At 39.6% G+C, this 27105-nt stretch overlaps 1 protein-coding gene across 1 annotated transcript in view; it reads left to right on the top strand.

The window, feature by feature from the left end:
- Echdc3 (enoyl-CoA hydratase domain containing 3) overlaps nt 1-19406 on the top strand; it is a 40786-nt gene extending 21380 nt beyond the window's left edge. Inside the window, exon 5 of the mRNA XM_003473407.5 lies at nt 18567-19406. Coding sequence (XP_003473455.2) covers nt 18567-18878 — 312 coding nt within the window. The 3' untranslated portion in view covers nt 18879-19406. The remainder of the gene's footprint in view (nt 1-18566) is intronic.
- Nucleotides 19407-27105: the final 7699 nt, after the last annotated feature.

Raw genomic sequence — 27105 nt, 5'->3', positions numbered from 1 at the left:
TTTTTTTTTTTTTTTAGTACCAGGGCTCAAAATCACAACCACGTGCTTAGCAAGGCAGGCGCTTATGCCACTGAGCTAAATCCTCAACCCAATAATACAGAATTTAAAAAAAAAAACACTAAAAAATCACTAGTTGATAAATTATATATTGTCATCTTAGAAATAGTTATTCAAGTTACAAAATTAAAGCATACAAAGTAGACATTCAAACAGTGAGTCTGCAAACAGTTCTGTTCAACAATCCAACAAAAACTTAGTCATATGGTCATCTATCTTACACACTTAAACATACATGCAGTTATATCCTTTAAAGCACTTTCTTTTCCTCTCTTTTTTTTTACACTTTTAAAAAATTTTATTTAAGGAGAAAAAGAAAAAAAACAGAAAAAGGGTTCAAGTTATACAGAATTTCAAAAAAAATAAACAGTAGGAAATCACTAGTTAATAGATTACATATTGTCATCTTAGAAATAGTTGTTCAAGTTACAAAATTAAAGCATATAAAGTGGACATTCAAACAGTGAGACTGCAAACAGTTCTGTTCAATGATCCAACAAAAACTCAGTAATATGATTATCTATCTTATATCTATATCATAGTAATCTTATATCTTATATCATAGTAATATGATTATCTATCTTAAATATACATGCAGTTATATCCTTTAGAGCACTTTCTTTTCCTCTCTTTTGTACAATGACAATTACACATTTTGGGTTTTATTACTCACACAGTTATTATTACTTTTTTTGAAGAGAATAAAACCAAATGTGACAAAACAAAGCAGAGTCAGTCAAAACAAAGGATGGACATAGCACATGGTGTAAAAACAGAATACAAGGAAAACAACAGTGGTTACCATAATGCTTCTTGCTATCTTAAAAAGAATTGTCTATATCATCAGTTATAATAAAATTAAACAAAACAGTAAAGAACAAAACTAATAAAACCAAAACATTGGAGACATTACAGTACTTCAAAAGAAGATAATAGTCAAACCAGAATGGGCATCATCGTGTATCTTATTTGTTAGGTCTGAGAAGAGGGGAGAGGAAGAAGGGAGGGAAAGAGGTCCGTGGAAGGAGTGGAGTGGACGGCCGTGAAAGTAGTGGGCAGCGGTGGCTGCAAAGATAAGAAATATAAAATATAAGTAACCTTTATTTTGAGAATGTGGGGAGAGACCCCCCCCCCGGCCCCGGGGCGCAGCATCACATCTCCACCCCGGGGCCGGTGGTCTCTCTCTGGAACCTCCTCCTTCTCCTTCTCCTCCTCCTCCTCCTCCTCCTCCTCCTCCTCCTCCTCCTCCTCCTCCTCCTCCTTCTCCTTCTCCTTCTTCTTCTTCTCCACGTGGAGTGAGGCCCATAAGTAGCCTCTGTCTGGGACGGACCCCAAGGGGCATTAGGGATGCACAGGTATTTCATTGGCACGTTTGGCGCCAGAAACAGGTTCTCAGGGATGGGGGTATAGGGTTACAGGCAAATCCGAGTCACGGCACCATCTGTTAGGTCTGAGAAGAGGGGGAAGAAGAGGGGAAGGAAGGGAAAGAGGTCCGTGGAAGGAGTGGAGTGGACGGCCATGAAAGGAGTGGGCGGCGGTGGCTGTAAAGATAAGAAATATAAAATATAAGTAACCTGGGGCTGGGGATTTAGCTCAGCGGCATAAGCACCTGCCTTGCAAGCAGGCAGTCGTGAGTTCGATCCCTGGTACTGATAAAAAGGAAAAAGACAAAAAAAAAAAAAATATATATATATATATATAAGTAACCTTTATTTCAGGAATGCAAGGAGAGACCCCCCCCCCCGGCCCCGGGGCGCAGCATCTCCATCCTGGGGCCGATGGTCTCTCTCTGGAACACACTCTCCCTTTCTCCTTCTTCTTCTTCTTCTTCTTCTCCACGTGGAGTGAGGCCCATAAGTAGCCTCTGTCTGGGGCGGACCCCAAGGGGCATTAGGGATGCACAGGTATTTCATTGGCACACATTTGGCGCCAGGGTTACAGGGATGGGGGTATAGGGTTACAGGTAAATCTATAGGGGCGGGGGAGGCAGGAGCCCCCTAACTTGGCTGAGGCTTTTCCTGGTTAAAGTGTCCGGTCTGGGCCAGCAACTCTTTCATTATTGTCTTCAAAGTAGTTGCCTATACCCTCAAACTTGATACTATCAAACAAAACAGAACAGAGTAAAATCACTCAAAACAAGATGGTGAGAGCAATACAGGGCTTCAAATCAAGTTAATAGGAAATCAAAATGGTTATTATAATATATCCTGCTATTTTTATCTATTTTTTCCTCAAATAAATAAATAAAAAGGAGATTGAGATAAAAGAGGACATAACCACAAAACAGCACAGGTCAGAACATAACATTTTAAACAAAATAGTGTTTCACCACAAGATATCCCGACATAAAAGTATGTCTCTTTCCTTGAAATCTTTGAGTAATAACTTCATATACTGTAGCATAAAACATATCAAGATAATGTAAAACCATTCAAGAGAATGACAGTATTACAGGGTATTTAGAACCAACTAACAGAAAATGAACAATGGTTTCTGTATTATCTCCTTGTATATAAAAGTTTTTGTTTTTACTATCACATATAATAAAATCCAATAAGATACAACATGTTAAGACTGATGGAGACAGAAGAACAAAGGCTTGATGGGACTTCAAAACAAGATGATATTAAATCAGCACTAGCTATTATAATGTCTTGTTTTCTCCAAAATAGCTGTTCATACCACCCAACCTTCTCTGCTTCATTTCTGTTGAGCTCTTTTTCTGTCACTAGTTGTCAGTTTATCTTCTTCATTTCACTTTCTGCTCCATTCATTGTGGCCTCTCTGCCACTGTTTCTGGAATCTTGGTATTTTTCTCTTTTAGAATGTCCTGCAGTATTCTCTGTAGAGTTGAATTGGTGGTTGCAAATTCCCCTAGTTCCTCTTTATCCTGGAAGCACCTTGTTTCTCCATTAATTTCTAGGGACAGTTGTGAAAGATATATCAATCTTGGCTGGAGGTTATTGTCTTTCAAAGCTTGAATTATTTCACCCCACGTTCTTTGTGATTTGATGGTTTGTGCCAAGAAGTCTTCTGTAATTCTGATGGGTGTTCCCTTGTAAGTGATCTGTTTCTTGTCTCTGACAGCTTTTAATATTCTGTTCTTATATTGGATTTCTGGAATTTTGATTATTATATGCCTGGGTGTAGTTCTGTTTGGGTTGCAGGTGGCTGGAGTCCTGTATGCCTCATAGATCTGAGTATCTTTACCTTTTCCCATATTAGGGAAGTTCTCTTGATTATTTCTGTGAATAGCCTTTGCAGTTCATTTGTTTGTATCCCTGGTTCTTCCTTTACATTCTTAATTCTTAAGTTATAGATCTTCTTATCATCTTCTAGCCTTTGTATTATTGCTGCTTGTTTCCTTGTTATTTTTAAGAAGTTTTTCCTTTCATGCTCCCACATTACAAATCTGTCCTCCAGTTCAGATAATCTATCCTTAGTTTCTTTCAAGCTGTTATGCCAGCTTTCAATAGAGTTTTTAGTTTCCTGGTAATCTCTTTGAACCTGCTTCATGTATTCTACGTTTTCTCTATTTTCTCCATCAAACAATTCTCCCTTTTTTTTCTGTTCTCCCATTCCACCATCTGTTTTTTCTTGGGAGGTGCTTAGCATTTCTTTAACTATTCTACTTATATCTGGCTTTACTTGGTTAAATACTTCACTTTTGAACTCTTCTATGAGGTCCTGGAGATATCGCTTTATGTCTGTTGGTGCCGTGCCTGATATTGCATGTTTTCTGTCCTCATTCTCCTTTGCATTTACCTTTCCTGGATCAGTGTTCTCAGGATTGGGGACTGAGGACCCTTCCTTGTTGCTCCCTCTTCCCATACTTTTTGTTCCTTCCATACAAGCGTATATAGGAGGCCCAGTTTCTTTCCTGCTGGTAACAGTTTGTTTGAATTGCACCAGCTAGGTATTCCCGCCCACTGCCATGTACTAGGGAGACACAGACCTGGGCAGCCTATGCTGGGCTCACCCCTCGAGGTCAGTCAACCTGCTGAAGGCTTCACTGCATTAGGATGCACTGCCAGGCACAGGGACCTGGTTTAGGCTAGTCTACTGGGCCTTAGTCCACAGTGTCACCCAGGTCAAGTGCTCCCCACCAATCCCACTTGAGAGAGGAATATATGACTGAAGTCACTGCAGTGGCCTGTTCTGGCTAGTCTGCCTGGTCCCAGAATGTCCTCTGTTGGAGCCTCCTAGTCTATGGAAGGGTCCCTGTTCCTTTCACTCACCTCAGGTCGATGCAGGGCTCCCCACCAGCTCTGCTCTCAATTTGGTTCACCAGTTCCCACTCTCAGAGCTTTCGCATCTCTATCCCTGCTGTGTTGATTCAGATGCAGCAGTGGCAGCAGGAAATTTGAACTATGGTTTCCAGAGGCGCGGGTTCCAGCTTCAGCACTGAGACTTTAGCTGTTCCAGTTGTAACACCAGGATTGCATTTCCAGTTAGTTTCTCTCAGCTTAATTCGTTCCTGGGTCAGCAGGGTATATCTCCCTCTGCTTAGGACTCCCCACACTGCACCATTCCTGGAATCTAAGCTGACTAACTCAGAGAGCCTTGGTAGCTGCTGTTGTCTATCCACCATGTTCTCCCAAAAGTCCAATATGTAGTTTTGGGAGGCTTCAGTTGACATTCAGCTGGTTTCAAGGCACGGTGGCATGCTGAGGAGTGGCCATTCATGGCAGCTGTAAGTAATAACAGCGAAAAGAAAGGCAAAAAAAGAAAGAAAAGGAAAAGCATTTCCATCTCCTTTCCTCCCTTATCCTGTACACTGGCTCCCTCTCCTCTCTTTTTTACAATAGCAATTACACATTTTGGGTTTTATTACTGCTATAGTTCTTATTACTTTTTACACTAGAGACACAATGTGATATTTATAAATATGATTCTTATTTATTTCACTTACAAGGATAGTCTCAGGTTGCCTCCATTTATTATGAAGGCCTCAAGATCATCCTTTTTATAGCTGAGTAATACTCCATTGTATAAAAGTACCACATCTTTTTTATCCATTCTGCTGGGCATTTTGGTTGTTTCCAAGACTTAGTTACTAAAAATTGTGCTGCTATGAACATGGGTGCACATATATCACTGGGACATGACCTTTTCAGTTTTTCTAGGAAAATATGTGGGAGGGGAGTAGCTGGATTGAATGGAACTTCCAATCCTAGTCTTTTGAGAAATCTCCATTGTGATTTCCATAGTGGCTGCCCCATTCTACACTTCCACCAACAGTAAAGCAGTGTTTCTTTTTTCCCCCGCAGCCATAACATTTGTATTCAGTTGATTTCTTGATGGCAGCTATTCTTTCTAGAGTGAGATGAAATCTCAGTGCTGTTTTAATTTGCATTTCTTAAATGACCAGTGATGGAGAACATTTCTGCATGTATTTATTTGCCATTTGTACATCTTCATCTGAAAATTGTGTGTTCATCTCAGATGTGTGTTCAGCTCATTTTTGGAGAGAGTCTTTGAATTTGGGGGACTTGATGTTTTTTAATTCTTTGTATGTTCTGGATATAAGTCCTTTGTCTGAGGGGTTGCTGGCTAAAATTCTTTCCCATTCTGTGGGTTTTCTTTTCACTCTGTTGGTGATTTCTTTTGAATTGTAGAAACTTTTCAATAATATGAGATCCCAGTTGTTGATTCTTTGAAATGTTTCCAGTGCAGTTTGCATTTTGTTCATGAATTCTCTGCCTATCTCTATGACTCTAAGATTTCTACCTAACTTGTCTTCCAGTAGATTTAGTGTTTCTGTTTTAATATTTAGATCTTTGATCCATTTAGACTTTATTTTTTGTGCATGGTGATCAGCATGGGTCTAGTTTCAGTCTTTCACATGTGGAGAGCCTATTTTTCCAAAGTCATTTGTGAAAGAGGCTATCCTTCTTCCAGTGTACATGTTTAGCACCTTTGTCAAATATCAGGTGGCTGAGTGTCTTTGTAGTCATGCTTCCATCTTCTAATCTGTTCCACTGATCCTCAGATCCAAATCTTTGCCAGTACCATGCTGATTTTATCACTGTGGCTTTGCAGTATAGTTTCAAGTCAGGAATTGAGATGCTTCCTGCCTTACCTTTGTTGCCCAGAATTCCATTGCTATTCTAGGTTTCTTCTGTTTCCAAATGAATTTTAGGAGGGTTTTCTCTAGATATGTGAGACATGTTAATGGTATTTTGATTGGGATCGCATTAAATCTGTATAACAGTTTTGGGAGTATGGCCATTTTCATAATGTTGGTTCTTCCTAGCCAAGAGCAAGGAATATCCTTCCATTTTCTAATGTCACTTTCAATCTCCTTTTTTAGCATAGCATAATTTTCAGCATATAGGTCTTTTACATTCTTAGTTAGGTTGATTCCTAAGTATTTCATTTTTTTAAATGGTATTGTGAAAGGCAATATTTCCATAATTTCTCTCTCTCGTTGAGTTTTTTGTTTGTATAGAGGAATACTATTGATTTTTGAGTGTTGACTTTGTATCCAGCTACACTGCTGAATTTGTTTATTACCTCTAGTAGTCTTTTAATGGAGTTTTTTGGGTCTTCTATATAGCGTATCATATAGTATCATATGCAAATAGTGATAGTTTAACTTCTTCCTTTCCTATCTTTATTCCTTTTATTTCTCTCTCTTATCTGATTGCCATGGCTATTATTTCCAGAACTATATTGAATAGGAGTGGTGATAGTGGACATCCTTGTCTTGTTCCTGATTTTAGAGTGAAAGCTTTCAGTTTTTGTCCATTTAGTATAATGTTGGCTGTTGGTTTGTTGTAGATGGCCTTTATGAGATTGAGGTAGACACTATGTATTTCAAGTTTCTGAAGGGTTTTTTTTATCATGAACATGTGTTGGACTTTATCAAAAGCTTTTTTGGTATCTATTGACCATGACCATGTGGTTTTTGTTTTTGGCTGTGTTGATGTGGTGTATTACATTTATTGATTTGTGTATGTTAAACCATCCCTGCTTTCCTGAAATGAATCCCACTTGGTCATGATGTGTAATCTTCTTGATGATTTTCTGTATTCTATTTGCCAGTATTATATTGAGACTCTTTGCATCAATGTTCATTAGTGAGACTGGCCAATAGTTCTCCTTTTTGGTTGGCTCTTTCTCTGGGCTTGGTATCAGAGTAATACTTGCTCCAGGAATGATTTAGGGAGAATTGCTTCCTTTTCAATTCACTGAAGAGTTTAAGGAGTATTGGCATCAAAGCTCTCTAAATTTCTTGTAGAATTCAGCTGTGAATCCATCAGGACCTCGGCTTTTCTTTGTTGGTAAGGTTTTAATTACATTTTCAATTTCAATAGCTAATATTGGGTTATTCAAAATTGCTATATCTTCTTGGTTGAGCTTTGTTAGTTCATATGTTTCTAGAAATATGTCCATTTCCTCTGTGTTTCCCACTCTATATGAGTAGAGATTTTCAAAGTAGGCATTCATGATCTTTTGAATTTCCATGGGATCTGTAGTAATTTCCCCCTTTTCAATCCTTATGAATTTGGGTTTTTTCTTTCTTTTTCTTTATAAGGTTAGCTAGAGGTTTGTCGATTTTGTTTATTCTCACAAAAAAACCAGTGTTTTGACTCATTAATTCTTTGTATTGTTTCTTTAGCTTCAATGGTATTGATTTCTGCTCTAATCTTTACAATTTCCTCTCTTCTATGAGCTTTGGGTTTAACTTGCTTTTCTTTTTCTAGAAGCTTGAGATGAAGCATTAGCATGTTTATTTGTGCTCATTCTGTTTTCTTGATATGACAATTTATTGCTATATGTTTCCCTCTTAAGATCACTTTCATTGCATTCCACATATTACAGCATGTTGTTTCTGCATTTTCACTGAATTCTAGATATTGCTTTATCTCTTCTTTAATTTCATCTGTAGCCCACTGGTTGTTCAGAAGGTTGTTATTTAAGTTCCATGTATTTATACAGGTTCTTCAATTTCTTTTGCCGTTAATTTCCAATTTCAGTGTGCTATGGTCAGATATTATGCATGGGGTAATTTCAATACCTTTGCATTTGCTTAAGAATGTTTTATGGGATAATATATGGTATATTTCAGAGAATGTTCCATGTACAGCTGAGAAGAATGTGTATTCTGATGTGATTGGGTGGAACACTATAAACATCTACTAAGTCCAATTGCTCACAGGTGGGGTAGGGAGCAAAGATGGCAGATAGATAACAGCTGGCTACAGAAGTTCCCTGAGATAGTCAACTTAGAATTCAACATAATACAGCATGGGGAGCCCTGAACAGAGGGAGATGAATTCTCTCATCCCAAGAAGAAACTCAGGTGAGAAGAACCGATCAAACCTATAGTCCCAGTGCTATTATGGGAACAGCTAAAGGATCAGTGCTCTCGCTGCCACAGCAGATGACTTGCTGAGAAATCTGAGGTCCTGCTGCTTTGACTCACTGGAGGCAGGCACAGACACACTGAGGTCAGGGATCAACCAGCCGAATGGAGGAGCTGAGTTGGCGGGGAGCTTACATTGACCTGTGGTGAGTGAGGAGAGTGGAGACATTCCACAGAAAAGGGGGCTCTGGCGGACCACATTCTGGGACCAGGCAGGACTGGCAAGTACAAGAGGTAGCAGTGACTTCAGTCAGTTGTTCCCTTCCTGAATGGGATTGGTGGAGTGAGCTAAGCCTGAGTCATGTGATCTGGCTGAGACCTAATAGGTTATCCAAAAATCAATTCCCTACAGTGGCGGCGTACACTAATCACACTAACACAGTGAAGCCTCAGAAGTTTGACTGATCCGGAGGGGAGGTGGTACATAGTAATACAGTGCAGGCCTCAGTAGCTTCACTGATCCAGAGGGGAGGGGCCAGTATACACTACCCCTGTTTGAAATTCACTAGCAAACTGCAGTGGGAAGAGTCACCTAGCCAGTGTGCTTCAGAAGAATTGCAACCAACAAAGAAAGAAATTAGGGCCTCCTGGAAGAAACAAAAACAATGAGAAGAGGAAGCAATAAGAAAAAGTCCCCAGGTCCCAACCCTGAGAACACTGACCCAGGACAGGTAAATACAAAGGAGAATGAGAACAGCAAACAAGCAATATCAGATATGGCATCAGTGGACATAAAGAGATATCTTCAAGACCTCATAGATGAGTTCAAAAGTGAGATATTTAACCAAGTAAAGCAAGATATAAAAAGATTAATAAAAGAGATGCTAAGCACCCCTCAAGCAGACACAGATGGAAGAAGGGAGGAACTCAAACAAAGGAGAGAACCATTTGATGAAGAATATAAAGAAAATATAGAATACAGGAAGCAGATTCAAAGAGATTACCAGGAAAGTAAAAACTCTATGGAAAGACGGCAAATCAGTTTGAAAAAAACTAAGGATAGATTATCCAAACTGGAGGACAGTTTTGCAATGTGGGATTATGCAAGGGAAAACTTTTTAAAAATAACAAGGAAACAAGCAATAACAATACAATGGCTAAGAGACGACAAGAGGATCTACAACTTGAGAATAAAGAATGTGAATGAAGAAGCAGGGGTACAAACAAAGGAACTACAAAGGCCATTCACAGAAATAATTAAGGAAAACTTCCCAAACACAGGAAAAGGAAATGATATTCTGATGTATGAGACATACAGAACTCCAGCCACCTACAACTAAAACAGAGCTACACCCAGACATATAACAATCAAGATCGCAGAAATTCAATATAAGAACAGAATATTAAAAGCTGTTAGAGACAAGAAACAGATAACCTACAGAGGAAGGCCCATTAGAATAACGGCAGACTTCTCAACACAAACTATCAAGTCAAGAAGAACCTGGAGTGAAATATTCCAAGCCATGAAAGAAAATAACCTCCAACCCAGATTGATATACCCTGCAAAATGGTCTCTAGAAATTAATGGAGAAACAAGATGCTTCCAAGACAAAGATGAACTTGGCAAATTCACAAACACCATTCTAGAGAGAGAGAAAGAAAAGTACTAGGATTCCAGGTAAAGTGGCAGAGAAGCCTCAATGAATTGGAGCAGAAAACAGAATGAAGAAGATAAGCAGACAATTGATGGCAAATGAAAAGAGCATAACAGAAATGAGGCAGATGAGGTTGGTTATAATCTCTAATATAGATGGCCTTGATACACTAAATTAAAATAAAAAGAACCTCACGTGGAGTAGATCAAGAGGCAGGGTCCACCGAGATGCTATTTATAGGAAATATAATTAACATGAAAAAGAGTACATGGACTGAAAATCAAATATGAGAAAACAGTGGTGTATGTGACAGAGAACCAAGAGTAATAGGGGCAACTAGACCAGTATTTGTGCATAGGTTGGAAAGACAGGCTTTAATAGGCAAAGGAATACAATTAGAGATCAAGTCCAGGAGAGAGAAGGTTTGGAACCATTTAGGTAAATAGCAGATTGCCACCTCCCAATTTAAAACCAAGGGTCTTGGTCAGAACCAAAAATGCACAGTGTACCCTGGGGAAATAAAAGGGGAGGGAGAGTCTTAAAAAACATGGCAGAAGATATTGTTAATAGTGTATCAGGATTTAAAACCACATTACTTGGGGCTGAGGATTTAGCTCAGTGGCATAAGCGCCTGCATTGCAAGCAGGCAGTCATGAGTTCAATCCTTGGTACTGATAAAAAGGAAAAAGACACACACACACACACACACACACAAAAAAAAAAAAACTACTCTGCTAGATAGACTTTATTCTTTTTTTGATAAGGTTTATTTTGTCCCAGTTTGTCTACTTGCATTAGATTTGAGGACACAAATAGCTATCCCCAAAACATCAGGATATAGCATGGTAATCGTCTTTAATTTCCTATTACCTTAATCTGGAGCCCTGTATAACTTATACTGTTTTATCATGACTGATCTTAGTTAAATCTGGTCTGTTTGATTGCTGTTTGACATCGACAGATTTTATTCAAAACTGATATGATTGATAGTATCAAGTCTGAGATAGGCAACTACACTAAAGATGACAAGACTCCACGATACACATTCTGGTTTGATAACTGCCTGTTTTTGAAGTTTTATACTATATACAAAGTTATGTTTTTATTAATACTGTTATGTGCTGATATATTCAGTTATACTATGTCTGATGATATAGCCAATTCTATTAAAGATAACAAGAGACAACACAGGAACTATGGTAGAACTCCTTGTAAAATGGTCTTATATGTCTTTTTCATTTCATGTGTTTATAGGAATATGTTTTGTTTTGTCTTGCTTTGTTTTGTTTCTGCCTCTAATATAGAAAGGATAGAAATACATGTTAAGACTCATGCATGTGTAGAACCTATAAACAGTTTATGAGAACTGATCATATGACACATGATGAAATGAACAGATACTTTGAAGAAAAAGAGACACTAAAGTACCCAGTGATGATTCTGGAGTGTCATAATGTGACACTCAGCAATAGTATCATTCTTTGTTCAGAGTGATATTAGCCTGCTTGGGTTTGTTCAATCTCAACATAATTGAAGATATGAATAACTGCACATATGTTTAAGTGTATAGGATTGACAACTATATTACTAAATTTTTGTTGGATAGTTGAACAGAACTGTTTGCAGTCTCACTGTTTGAATTCCCACTTTATATGTTCCACTTTTATATGTTGAACAACTATTTGTGAGAGGACTGAATGTAAACATTAACTAGTGATTTCTTACTGTTTATTTTTTCTCTGAATGTATGTATTATTTCTACCCATTTTCTGTTTTGTTTAGTCTTTCTTTAAAAATTTAAAAAATTGCTCACAGGTATGATTCATTTCTATTATTTCTTTGCTGACTTTTTGTCTAGTTGATCTGTCTCTTTGTGACAGTGGAGTATTAAGGTCCCCTGTTATAATTGTGTTCTTGTATATTTGGTTTTTCATGTTCATTAGTATTGTCTTATATAGTTGGGTGTTTCTGTATTTGGTGCATATATATTTATAATTGTTAGTTCTTCCTCTTTAATTTTCCACCATCAAATATGTAGTGACCTTCTTTATCTCTTTTAATCATAGGTTTGAATTTCACATTGTCTGCAAATAGAACAGTTAGCCTTGCTGAGTTCCTATTGCATGGAATACTGTTTTCCATCCTTTGACTTTTAATCTATGAGTTTCCTTTTGGGTCAGATGTGTTTCTTGTATACAGCATATTGGTCCTTCAATATCACTAGTGTCAACTGTTGGGGTCATATTTCTTGATCCATTCTGTCAACCTAAGTCTTTTGATAGGTGATTCGAGGCCATTTACATTTATGCATATAACTGATATGTACTGGCTCAACTTTGCCATGTTATGTTCCAGTTGTTTGCTTTCTGCTTTTCCCCCTTATTTATTTGCTTGTCCACCTGGAGGTTTCTTTGCATTGTTCTGGGGATCGTGGTCATTTTTATCTCTGTCTAGAATGTCTTTCAATACTCTTCTTAGGGTTGGTTTGTATCTTATTTCTCCATTAAATTTGAATGAAAGTTTTCTGGGTACATCATTCTGGGTTGAAAGTTGTTTTCTTTTAGGGTATGAAATACCTCACTCCAAGCTCATCTTGACTTGAGGCTTTGTGCTAAAAAGTCTGCCATGATTCTAATGGGCTTTGCTTGATAGGCGAGTTGTGTCTTTTCTCTAACAGCTTTTAGTATTCTGCTTTTATGATGCATATCTGGGACCTTAATTATTATATGTCTTGGTGTAGATATATGTTGGTTGTGATTGTTTGGTGTTCTATATGCCTCACTTATCTACATATCAGATTTTTTCCCCATGTTTGGTAAACTTTCAACTATTACTTCTGTGAATATTTTTAGTTATGTCATTTGCATTGACTCCTGCATCTTCACTGATGCCTATTAGTCTTACATTGTTTCTCTTGGCATCATCTTGAAACCACTGGATTGTCATTTCATGCTGCTTTGTTGTTTTTAAAAAAATTCTATCCTTTCATGATTGCTAATTGTGATCCTGTCTTCAAGTTTCGAAGTTCTATCCTCAGCTTCATTTAAATGGTTTTGCCAGCTTTCAATGGAATTTTTTGTTTCTTGGATGTCTCTTTGAGTTTGTTTCATGAATTGTTTGTTTTCTATATTGTTCATTCAAGGTTTCAATCAGTTTCCCATGCTCCTGCATTTTTTTTTTATCTATTTCTTCTCTAGCTGCGCTGAGCAACTCCTTTACTAAGGTTTGTTATTTCTATTTTTACATGAGAGATTACTTCTAATTTGATTTCCTCTATAGACTCATGGAGCTGGGTTTTTTTTATTTCACTTGTTATCTTTTCAGAAATCTCTGGTGTGTTACTTTTGAAGTGCTCTATTCAGTGTCTCCTGTACTTGCTCCTGGTGGACTAGATGTTTGAGATTGCATTTTGCTTTTTTGCTTTGCTACTTTCTCCTTTCAGGTTAATATTTGGTCCTTCAATATCACTAGTGTCAACTGTTGGTAGTATGTATCTTGGGGTCCTACTGTAAGGTTGATGTTTGTCTTATTGCTGGGTCCCACAATGAAGAGGTGGGTCAGTCACTTGAATTGTCCCACAGGACCTGTTGGGCAAGTCCTGTTTTTTCTAGGCTGACAAGCCTAGGAGTACTGATGGAAATAAACCCATAGTTCCTGCTGTTATTATGTCTTCAGGTTGTTCATAGTCATCAGATCTCCCTGTTTATAGTGTTTGTCTTGGCTGGGACCCTACTGTGTCTCTGGGTGTCCCACAGGCCCCCTTAATTTTCTCCAGGTTGGGGAGGACTTATTGACATTCTCCTCAACCTACCTGATATTCTCTGTGTAGAGGAAGGACTCACCCACCTACTTGCCAAGCTCACCTATGGCCTACTTCTGGAGGGGGCTTTGCTGTTGCTCTTGTTTACCCACTGAAAGTGGCAAACTCTATTCCTACTTTAGGGGTAAACTCACCTCACTGATGAAAGCCTGCTGAGTTCTTCTTACTGAGTCTTCCCTTGATACTGCATGGTTAATCCACTGCAATCCAAGGTTCTGTGGGGAGGTGTGGGATCTGAAGATCCACAGCAATACTAGGTCCAGGAGGGGGAGTTCCCAATGGCAGCAGTGGGACTTCAGGGGCATACAACACGAGTTACTAGGTTCTGAGGTGAGTGTCCAGGACTGCAGGGATGTGGGTGCAGCCTGGTTCTGGCCTGGCCTGCCCAAGCTGCCACTGGCAGGAGTTCCTGTGTCCTGCAAGATGGTTTGCCCAGATGTTGGGGGTTGCAGGAGGGGCCTGGGTCTGGTCCGGCCCCATGTGCACCACTGGCTGCAATTCTTGGGTCCCACGAGGTGTTCTGCTTAGACAGCAGGAGTCACAGGAGAGGCCCAGGTCTAGTCTGGCCCTGTGTGCACCCCTGGATGGAGATACCCGATCCTGCAAGGTCCACATTCTCTCATTTTGAATACCACTAAGTTTTTTGTCTGGATATCAAGCAGTCTTTCTCTGGTTGCCAAATGATGGACTGAAGTGTCTTTCCTGTCCAATTAAATCTTTCATGTTCTAGCTTAAGTTCATTTTCTTTTTGTTTACTTTTACAAGTTTCACATTAGAATCTTTGGTACTGAAGGGATTGTTGAACTTTTGCTCCTACCCTTGCTCTAAGGGTCTTACCTATTCATGTGTCTCAGGGGCTTAGAATTCCACTTTAGTTCAGAGATTTATAAGCCTTTTTCTTTTTAATGAGTTTTCGGAGTTATTCCAGAATTAAGTATATACATAAATCCATAGGATTCCTGTGTCTTCACTCAGGCCACCATAACACTTACCACACTTCAGGTGGGTGACATTTATTCCTCAGAGCTCTGGAGATTCAAAGCTCAAGATTAAGGTGCTTGGGCTGAGGATTTAGCTCAGCAGCATAAGCGCCTGCCTTGCAAGCAGGCAGTCGTGAGTTCGATCCCCGGTACCGATAAAAAGGAAAAAGACAAAAAAAAAAAAAAAAAAAAAAAAGATTAAGATGCCTGTGTTATAGAGGTAAGCATAGCTACCTTCCAAGATCAAGGTGCCCACTGACCTCTGGTGAGGCTCCTGATGAGGACTCTTTCTCATTTACAGACAGCAACTTTCTCACTGCCCTCACATGTTGGAGAGAATGAGCTCTTATTATAAGTGTCTCTAATAAAGATGCCAGTCTGGTCATGATGGGGCCTCACTCTCATAACCTCCTTGAGCTTTTATTAACTCCTAGGGTTGATTTTGAAATACTATCACATTGGGGATTAGGACTTCAATAGGTGAACTTGGAATCACTCTGTCTATAGCACTGCACTCGATGTGTAGCAGGTTCTTTGTATAAACATTGTTGAATGAATCAACCAGATAATGTGAGGCTACCATTTGAATTCCTCTTCATGGACACCAACCTGCCTTTGTAAACACAAACTCATACCAAGTCCTTTGAGCTAGACTCCTGAAAACTAACCATTCCAATTGTTTTCTCTGGTTTATATCTTGCTTGGCAAACCTTTCTTTGCCCTTAGCAAAGAAGGTTTCTGTTGTGCAAGTTGTGACAATGTGCCTCACAGACAGTAGTTACCTGTTCTTCACTGCAGCCTTGGATGACAGTCATCTCTACCCATGTGTTGCTGATGAGGAAGTGGGAAGAATCTTGCTCAGGGTTCCTTCATAGCATCAACACTCAGCAGAGCTGGGTCTAGGTCCCTAAGCTTTGCCCTATACTCCAGCCTGTGGCAACTTGGACTCCAAAGGACTTTGAGAGAAAATGTCTTGGGACATTTGCAATCCCATGCAGCTATCCTATCTAAGTCAAACAGTGCTTTACAATGTGTAGTGGGGCCTGATAAAAGGTAAACAGAGAGGGAGGTCTCAGGCAAACAGTGGGACATGAGAAAAAAGTAGGATCTGAGGAGAAACTATCAAGACATCACCTGATAAGGGGGATATGCCCACAAACAAACCATCACCCCAACTGCCAGTCCCACTGCATGTGTATGAATAAATGCCCATCTACTAAGCCAGCCATAAAATTACTACACTTTGGATTTTGTTATTTCCTTTTTTCAACTCTGACCCCACTTTTTTTAACTTTAAAAAGAATAAAATCAAACAAAATAAAACACAACAGAACAAAGCCAATCAAAATATAAAGCAGTGAAAAGTGATAAAGGACTTCAAAATAAGATAATAGGAAATCAACAATGGCTACCACCTCTTGTTATCTTCAAAATAGGTGCCCATCCCATTAGACTCTGATCCCATTCTAACTACGCTTTGAAGTCATTTTTGGTCATTCTAAGTGATAAAGGAACTCATAGGCTTGAATTGAGTGTTGCATTTTCTAGGGGTGGCTGCTTCCTAAGATGTGAACCATATGACTTCTCTAAGCCACCTGTGTTACTGGGGGAAAAAGAGCCATGTGGAGATACAGTGACACTGTTTCCACTTTGACAACAGTGACAGGTGGCTATAGAGCAAAGATGGAGGAATATTGTTCTGCTCCCTTTTCTATGACTCTCTGGGTATCTTCAACAGAATCTCATTCAGTAGTTGTTATCAGTAGGATTGGTTTTTCAGCTCCACATTCAATCAGGCCTTGAATTCACAGTGATCATTTCAACAAAAATACTACCTGACTTAAATGTCCATATTTCCAGGCTTGGTGGCACACAACTATAATCCCAGCACTTGAGAAGCTGATACAGGATGATCACTGTGAATTCAAGGCCAGCCTGGACTACACAGTGATGCTTTGTCTCAAAAAAACAAAACAAAATAAAAACCAAACAAGCAGACCAACAAAATGTATCATCAAGTTACCCTAAAGGCTAATAACTCCCATACTTATATATCAATCCAAACCAATTATCTATTGCAAATAACAAGTCACTGAAAATTTAGTGTCTTAAAGCAATAAGAATTTGGTGAACTCAGAAATTCTCATTTTGAATAGGCTCAACAAGGAAGGCTTATTGCTGATCCAGGGTCTGTGGCCTCACTGGAAGGACTTGAAGACTGGGGAGTGCCAACTAGGGGGCTCATCTGGAGGAGCCTATGCACATGTCTAACTGTCAGAGCCATTCTTCAGCTAGGCCTTCATCATGGGTCACTTGGCCTGGCCTCTCAGTGTGGCCTGGGCTTCCTCACTACATGTGCCCAGTTCCCAACACTGAGCATCCCAAAGAGAGAAAGAGAGCTAGGTAGAAATTGTAGCCCCTTATGACTTAAACTCAAAGCAACCATGGCATCCCTGTGCTATGCTCTATTTGCCATCATTCATTCACTCAGTTATTCACAAATATTTGGTAGATTGCTTACTTTGTAAAAGTTGTCTTCTAGTGCTGGGGAAGTGGAAATGAATAGAACACCAAAAAGTAAAATTCCCACACTGTTGGAATTTACACACCAGCAAAAGAGGTATGCAACCAATAAATAAACATGTGAAATATATGGTATGCTAAATGGTGAAAATTACAAAGGATAAAAATGTATCCACAAAAGGAGGAGAGTGTTGGAGTTTGCTTGACAATTTCCATAGTTCAGCCATAAAGGATTTCATTGATAAGGTGACAAGAGCAGAGACATGAATGAGATGAAGACACAAGCCATGAGGATGCTAGGGAAAGAGGTTTCCAGGCAGAGGAAATAGCAAGTAGTATGAGGCCCTTGAAGGACAGCACACTCGGTGTGTCTGAGGAACAGGATGCCACCAGGGCTGCAGGAGTAAGCAAGGAGTGGAGGGAGAAGAAGGTTCACCTGCGCCTTGCCCACATACAACAGGGGACCTGTCTCTGCCAGCTATAAATTTAAATCTGAAAATCCAGATTTGTAGAATTACAGAATGAGAGACACAATGTGTGGCAGGCAGCAGAACACAGAACCTCAGGGAGGGTGAGGAAGTGGCCTTCAAGTGGCCTTCCCTTTTTGCAGCCGTGACATCTTTGGGGAGGTCTTGTGGGAGGGTAGAGGGTTAATAATCTCCCTGACACATCTTACCTACTTGTAAGCTGAAGTCATTCTGGACTCATTTGATCCCTGGAAGACAATTTCTTCTTTCTCTGTAAGACTGCAAGCTGCTCTTTCAGAGCAGGCTGAGGTGAAGTTGCCTATGGATATGTATCCTTATGAAAAGTGGCCCCTGCATTGGTTTGTGGGAAGTAAAAGGCCTCACCATGGCAGCATTTTCAATGGCCTTCTATCAGCTGGGCTGCTGTCCTAGGCTTGGCCTTGGAAAGAAACAGATAGAATCTCCTTTGTTGGCAGAGATGAGTGATCAGATCCATGGAGGAGCAAGAGAACAGGGAGAGAGTCGCTTCCCTCCTGGGCTACTTGTATTTTCTTCACTCTTGGAAAGATCTCATCTCACTCTGCAGGAGGTGGGGTGTTGATGCCATCAGGGGTGACGGATGACATGTCATTTGAGACGCAGATAACCGGGCCAGAGTGTAGTCAATCAAGAGAGTAAGCATCTCAGCAGAGTGAACAGGGAGGGGTGGGTGGATTCGAGTGTCTTAATGACCTTGCATGCTTCCTCCCTCAGGTTGCCCTGAAGATGCTTTTCACTGGGGAGCCCATTTCTGCCCAGGAGGCCATGCTCCATGGGCTGCTCAGCAAAGTGGTGCCGGAGGAGCAGCTGGAAGAGGAGACTATGAAAATAGCAAAGAAGATCGCCTCTTTAAGCCGCCCTGTGGTGTCCTTGGGCAAGGCCGCCTTCTATAAGCAGCTGTCCCAGGACCTTAGAACAGCCTACAGCCTAACCTCCCATGTCATGGTGGACAACCTGGCATTGCAGGATGGGCAGGAGGGAATCGAGGCTTTCATACAGAAGAGAAAACCCATCTGGTCACACTGAGCCAGCAGTAACAGAGGAGCAAAGGATGCCTGAGCACTCAAGAAGCACCCTCTGGCCTCACTCTGACCCCGCCCCCACCACTGCTATCTCCCAGTTGTAGCAGAAGACAGCTGTGCTTTTAAAGTGCTGCTAGTAGTTTCACAGCATGCGGTCTGCATTAACAGCTGTGATTCCATGGGAAAGGATAAGAGGACTGAAAATGAAGAGCTAATTCAGTGACAGGTCAGGAAGCACCCATGATGGGCCAGCTGTGGCAGAAACCCTGGCATCTGACTTACTCCTTCATAGCACCCTAAGTGATGGACCTCTTGTATAAGGTGACAATCAAGTGAGGCACAAGGGAAGGTTGGCAGCCTCTTATCAGCAATGTCCTCAAAGGCAGAGTCAATTCTCATAGCTCATGACAGATGAAATATTTCAAATCTCCGTGGGATGTTCACTGAAAATCTTGATTTTACCTGGAAATAATGATGCCTGTGTCTTTGGAATAATCTTACATGATTTAAATAAATTAAACATGTATAGAGACTGGTCATTTTATCTTCCCAACCGGACTGCAAACTAAGAAAAAAAGTCAGTGAACTCTATGTCCACTTTGATGGGCATTTAGTAGGTGCCTCATATTCTCTGTCTTTGTCCTCCAAGTTTCAGTGAAACCAGGACTGCAGGCTTAACCTGAGGGTAAAATAGCAAAAGGCAGGGATGCGGGACAGAACACACATTCTTCTCATCAAGGGTCCCCACCTCTAGATATATTTCTGAACTCTGCTCAGCATCTAGTAAACTCTTGACTAAACATCAGGCATTTGAATTCCCCAGCTGAACAAGAGTTTGGCTAGGTAAGAAACATACTACTTTTGGACTTTTAGTCTAGTACAGCCCCCCCTCCCCAAATTTCCAAATCTCTTATCTTCACACTTGCCTATAAAGCTTATTTTTTTTCTTTTTCACTGATGTTGGAGATCAAAGCAAGAACCTCATGCATGCCAGGAAATTCTCTACCACTGAGCTATCCTCCCAGACCTAACCTTTTTTGTTTTTCAGTGCTGCACACTGAACCCAGGGCCTTCACACTGAGCTACACTACCAGATGTTTTTTAATTGTTTATTCTGAATCAGGGTCTCTATAAGGAACTAACTGTCCCAGACTGGGCTCAAATTCATGATCATCCTGCTTCCACCACACTGCTTTTTGAAAAAAAAAAAAAAAAAAGGTTAACTTATTTTCCTAAGAGTATAGTGAAGCCATAACTTTGACTAACGCCACTTCTGAAGATAAACGATCAGATAGATCTAACCTGTGGTTTCCACTCTGATTACTGGGGTAAGCACCCCATGGTATAGCTGTTTCCAGGTACTGTCACAGGTTCTGTTGAGATTGGCAGGAGTTTTCTTTTCAGATTTTACAAAGGTAGAAAGTCATGTGCCATTTGTGGACTTCCATAATGGCCTGGCTCCTCTGCACTACTTTCATTTAATCCTCACAAGAGCATTGTAGAGTAAGTACTGTGATGATCTCCATCTCACAGGTAAGTAGTTGAGACCCACATTACACACTTTGTCCAATGTCAAATAGCTAGGACTGGAGTGGCAGGAGTAGCCATGTCTGTCTAATATAATAAAGCCTACAGATGTGTTTCCTTCACCATACTGTCCCATCCAGAATTAGTAATCTGTCTTAATCCAAACACTTCCTCTATTGGAAAACTCATATGCTTGATGCTAAGCAGAATTTAGAAAGTGTGTCTAAAGAGGTGACTCCTAATGGGTAGATGTGTGTTCTGTCTCCCTTCTATCACTTTCTGGGTTGCTGGGAGGCTAGTCAGGGTCAGCAAGCACAGAGAAATGGCTATCTTGCTTCACAGCAGTGTTCCCAAGCAAGGGTCTGGACCAAGTCCTCCTAGCTTCGTGGATTTGCTAGATCTGATTATTGGAGAAAGAAGTAAAGCTGCCTCACACATTTGACAAATGAAAATCAAAGTTAATGTCCCTGTTTGTTTATGAGCATGCATCACTGCTACAAATTATAAAATCTTTAAGCTTCCTAGCTGGTTTTGCAGCCTTCCAGCTGGTGTGCACTCAGAGACTAACAATAAATTTTAGTAGACACCTGAGCAGAAAAAAATCCAGAAACAAAATCTTCCACTCATCTCCTGGTTTTCATATAATTTTTCCTATGACAAAAATAAATTCTGCGTTTATTTGTTTCTTTGATTGTTTTCATCAGGATGTTGAGTGAATTTTTTTATAACTACACATGATGATTGCTTTTGGAAAACTTAATGTATTCATTTTTCCCTCTACTATTTACTTGTGGGGAACTGATCTGAGCCATACCCCAACCATACCCCAGCAAGTTCAGGGGCTATAAAATAAGTGCAATGGGTACTCACTTTTACCTGCCTCACTGAGGTCATTCAAGACTGCTTTGGCCCCTGGATAATATAAACATATGATGCTAATGACAGAACATCAGCACCCTGATTGATTTTTCACTAGAAATTTTGAGGTAGGCTAAAACCATACCTAGACAGTGGGTTGTCTTATCTACCATGTTAAATATGAGAGTTGGAGAAAAGCACTGATTTGACTACCCATTCTAAGTTCTGGTCCCAGCTGTGTAGATTCATGCAAATGAGGTAGCTTCTGTGAGCACTTGGTTTCTCTTCCTATATAAGTTTCTGTGAGATAGGATACAAGATACAAGACAGGGAGAAGACAAGGAAATTGTAATTTTAAAATTCTGCTTTAGAATATAAAGTTACACAAGCTTATTTTTACCATTCCAGGAAAATCACACTAAATAATCATAAAGAATCTTAAAAATATAGTAAGCTTCTAAATTAGGCCTGTGCTTTTCACTTGTAAATTGAGCCTCCTATCCAATAAATTCACAGACTCCACAGACTTCTACTGCCAAAGAAAATGTAAACTTTAATACATAGAGATGATTTGCATTCTAACCTCGCCCACTGATAGGTAATCTGACTGACAGTAGGAATACACATCCTAGATCACCATCCTCAACAGCACATAAATACTGCCAGTCCCAGACCATAATGGTTCTCAACTCTGAGCACCCCTACTCCTGAATGTGTACTCTTTATGCCTCACACTGACACATCCTGAAAATCTTTTTCTCTGGTGGAAGTAAATGAACCTGGTGCCTACTCCAGGGGTGGGGCAAACTGAGGTTTCTGTCTTCTCTTTTAAAGAACATCGTCATCACATCCAAAGACAGAAGAAGTACAGCTTTTTATGATGAAATAACATGCAGGTGCAGTTGCAGCAGGCTTGGAGAAAAATGTGAAGAGACTTCAGAATAACCAGGATCCTTTTAAAATCTTGCCACTTAAGCATATTGAGCCACCCTCATGAGTAGTTACCTTCATGGGGTATTCATGTCTTTGGAAGCACTACTCCTATTACATTAACCATCGCAATACATCCATATCCCACACTTAACTTTAATATTTAGGCCAAAATTTTAGTAGTTTGATTTTTAAATGATCTTTTAAATATTTGTGAGTTTTTGGCAATAAAGTATGCAAGTATTAAAGAAATTCTGTAGATATTTAAGAAAATAGTAAATTTCAATCTTGCAAGGATTTTTCTTTCATCTTTGAGCATTCAAAATATATTTTTTCAGGTCCCAAACAGAGCTCATGGTAAGCTATGTCACATCTGGCAGGCCATTTCTGTAGTGTCTGTAGTGTCTTTTTCATGGAAAGTCTCTAGATACTGGGTGGTGCAGGGGAGGTGGCCATTCCCCAGAAAATAGGGTAGGAGGAAACAGGGAAACTGAGTTGAGTGGATCTGATATAGGGGAAAATAAATGTAATTCCCAACCTATTCGATGTCCGATATGCTGGTTCACATTCCTCAAAATCAAAGAATGAATTCTGAGAAAAAACAGAAGTTAAGAGTAGAAAAATTTACTGGGTAATAGGAATAGCTCCTGAGAGAGAGAAAGGGTCCCAAGTGTGTTGCCATGGACTCCATCTTACAAGTTTTATAGAGCAGATTCATGAGGTGGATACAAAATCACAAGGTAGGTACAATATGGGATAAAACTATGATCAACCAGTAAGATTAAAAGGTTAGCCATTTAGGTAATATAGATCTAAAGGGGAAGCAGGCCATGCAGCAAGTATATATGGAAAGAACAAGGACATTTTTAAAAAGAGACAAACCAGGGGTTTCCAGCCACCTGCTGGGGCAACTGATGTTAATGTTGATTTACTGTTTATCTCTTGGGAAGGCATGTAAGCCTGGTCATTTTGCCTTTATCTTGAGGCCTTCAGGATGCACCTCTGGCCACAGTTATAATGTGTTCTCATCTTTTGCACTGACTCCCTGGAGGGCTCAGTCCTGTCTGACTGCCTATAATATTTCTACCTAACTGTCTATAATATTCCACCCTCTAAAGAGTTAACCCAACTGCCACGAGAAGGCAATGGGTAATGACCATTCTGTCTACTTATGACTGAACTGGGTTGAATCGTGACAGTCTACAGAGGGTCTATCTAAAGGCCCTTGATAGACACCAAGCATTCTCATTTTGGGCAGGCGTATAGCTTTAAGTCTAGAAGAGACAAGGCCAAAAAAAACAGGTACATATTCAAGGGCCAAATAATATGAACTGGACTACTATGAATATAACCAACAGTTGTTTCCACCAGGAAGAGTCAGTAATAGCCTCCCACAAAGAGGGAAAGGAGAAGGCCCAGGAGATTTTAGAATCCCTCATGACATTAACACATAGTTTTATCTTGACAGCCATCAAGATATTAGCAGAAGGATCAGGAATATACACACAGTATTCAGATTTTATAATCGCACAAGTAGCCTCTTGTACAATTCTTAGAATGTCTAATGCCATTTTATTTTGAAGGACAGCTTGCTTCATTAATCTTACTTTGTTTAGGAGAGAGAGACCAGTCAAGGTGTCATTTAAAGCCCATTGATTATAGCTAGCTAAGGCCTCAATATGTTGCATGACATCCTATAATCCTAGGGAAGGGACAAATATAGAAGCCAAATGATCATACCAGTGAATCACACTTCTAAACTATCAATGTTACAGACAGGATAACTTTGCAAATTTCCATCCAAAGGGTAGCCAGGGCCACAAATTCATTCCACAGGATCAGTGAGTACCATTTGGGGCTTCCCATCTAACTCCAGGGTGGTTGAACCAGTTTTTTGCAAACCAGTTTAAACCTTTAAAGTTATGGTGTGTATACACTGCTCAAGGAGTGCCCATCTTAAGTATTTAGTAGAGTTAGACAAATAAGAATAAGAGTGACACTTTTGTTCCTAAGAGGGCCTTTTTACTAAGTTGTCTTATAGTTGGAATTAACTATATATAATCATCCCATATCTAAATATAATTAGCTCTCATGATATGACCCTTACTCTTACGTAATAGAGGTTCTACTAGAATCTATAGAGAGGAAAAAATTTGACTATCCAGAATCACTAAGGGTGTAGTTTATTTTTTTAAGGGGAAACCATTTATTTAGCTCACAGTTTGCAGAGGTTTCAGTCCATAATTGGCTGGTTCCAAGAAAGGGTGACACATGGCAGAGGGTAACATGTGGTAGTGGAAGACAGTAAAAGCACCCAGGCAAGGGTATAGTTTATAGGTCACTCAGTTACCTTGTCACAGTGGACTAAACTATGAACCATTGAACTTTTTCGTGTGTCTCATCAATGTAGTCTTATAGCTCATTCCAATTATCTCCTTGAAGTGGAGATACATACCACGAAAGAGCTGATGTACATGACAAGAAAATTAGGCCACATATTCATCAAGCTGTTTGTTGTAATGACTCTGAAAGTCCACTGTTACAAAGTTATTCCTAGCATGGCAGTCTTCAGATATCCTCGTCAATTTTTATTTCTTTCAAACCTATTTGTCCTACCCAAGAATATTTAAGCATAGGTTGTAAAACACAATTTGTAATTATTTTTACATATTTAAGAAAACATTTTATGTTGCATGCTTTCAATATTTGTCTTACTGAAATATGTACTGATGTGGTAATTCCCAGTTCTAGAAATTTAGGAAAAATACAACAAATGTATTTTTCAAGGTGGGATATGATTTTGATCTTAACAGCTCTTAAGTGTTTCTAGGAACTGCATTGTTCCTGACACTGTTTTAAGCATTTTATCGATATTCATACATTAATCCTCATGAATGCTTTATGATATGGGCTTTTTTAACCCCATTTTTCAGGCAAGAAACTAATGCCAGAGATGTTAAATGACATGCCCATCATCAAACAGCTAGGAAGGAGTAAGACTAGGTTATGAAACCAGGCAATCAGTTCTATAAGCACGGGCTTATAATTACTTCCACTTTTACTGGGTTTTGGGTGACCACTACATTATATCACTTTATAGGTATTTCTATTATGCAAGAAGCACACTAAATTATTACTTTTAACTTGAAGTCACATTTAGTGTATTATCCTGTGTGTTCTCCAACAAGAATGTATGTTCCTACATACATTCCCTTGAACATTATTCCCTTGTGAGAATGTAGACAATGCTCAGCACAGGGTAGACTTTCAGTAACACTTGCTGTGTCTAACTTTTATTTTCAGCATGCAGTTTGCCTTAGTTACTTTGCTGAGACAAAATATTCAACACTCAAAGTTAAATGAGGAAAGCTTTATTTCTGCCCCCTGTTTATACAGGTTTATTTTGTAGTCAGCTGGCTTTACATCAGGGTGGTATGGAGGAGGAGCCTTACAGAGGAGAAACAGTTCATGGCAGGCAAAAGACAGCAAAGCAACAAGTGATGAGCAGTGACAAGAGCAGCCTTATGTTCTATCCAAGCTCTCTGTCCTTAGGTAGGGCAGCATTCACACCCAGGGTAGACCATACTTAATTCTACTATCAAACTATGAATCAATTGCAGCATCACATCCTCAATCCCAGCATTATACACACTAGGTTCAGCCACCTCCAGAAAGCTCCACTTGCAACTGCATGAGGCTTTGAGAGGACATCTAGATACAAACCATAACACAGTTTTCCCTTCAGCCCCTGAAAGTCACATAACATAGCCAAATTTTTTAACTCAAGGCTTTTGTATTCTAGGCAAGCACAGAGAAATATACAAAATGTATGATTAGTTGGAAAGTGCTCAAGACATCAAACAGATTTGCCCTTGACAGGCTCTATTGAAATCATTCACATGAACTTTAAATCAAAATTATTCCAGCTGTTACTGTTTAGAGTTATTTCTCTCATCATTTGATAATTACTTCTTCAAAAGATCAGTCAATCCATCTTGTTTTCACCTGTGATGTTTTTCCCAAGGCCATTTAGCACTCACATCAGCAGCCACCTCCCGTTCCTTGAACTCTTTTCTATGCTTGCAGTCTGTCTCTTAAAATTCCTTGGACTTTTGTCTTCATTCATTTGTGAAACACTGCTCATACCTACTATGTGCAAACCCTGTCCATCATGTTTCATAAGATTCAAACTCTGCCATCACAACTAGGACTTAGCTACAGCATTCACACATTGCTTTTATTTCATCAGTACCGTTCTCCTTTTACAGAAGAGGAAACTGAAGAAGTACTGTAATTTACCTCATATCATACAGCTTATATTGCTGGGTTTTTAGCTCAGGACTAGCAGGACTGTTCCTTTTGGCAGACAGTATTAGTTTGTCTACCCAATGACCATTGCCTCTTCACACATGCACATGCACACTGACTTCGCACAGACTTCTTTTTCACTAATAAACCTCAAGTTTGTTCTAAGGCAGGGTGATCATATAATCCAGTGGAGGCTGACCCTAATTTAGTCCAAGGGAGCAAATCTATTTCTTCCTAGATTGTTATTATGAAAAATATAGACATTAGACTATACTTGTAATCCTAGTGCTCAGGGAGGCTAAGGCAGGAGAATTAAAAGTTCAAGCCCGGGATGAAAATAAAATATAAAATAAAAAGGGACTGGGGGTAGCTAAGTGCAAAGACCCTGAATTTAATCACCAGTACTTCAAGTCCAAGGAAGTAATTAAGATACTAAGAAAGTTAAAATAGTGCAACAGTGTACCACAACCAACATTTAGTGTCAATTAATATATCTGCATTTATTTGTGTGACTGATTGGCCAAACTATTCACAAATAAGTTTCAGGCATCACAAATTCACAAATAAGTTTAGGCCTACGTGCTTCAATCTGCATTCCATTAAATTTT

This window comes from Cavia porcellus, unplaced genomic scaffold, assembly GCF_034190915.1.
Source record: "Cavia porcellus strain 051 isolate PalLab524CR breed Dunkin Hartley unplaced genomic scaffold, mCavPor4.1 scaffold_13, whole genome shotgun sequence".
Classification (NCBI taxonomy): Eukaryota; Metazoa; Chordata; class Mammalia; order Rodentia; family Caviidae; genus Cavia; species Cavia porcellus.
This window is presented reverse-complemented; position numbering and strand designations above follow the sequence as displayed.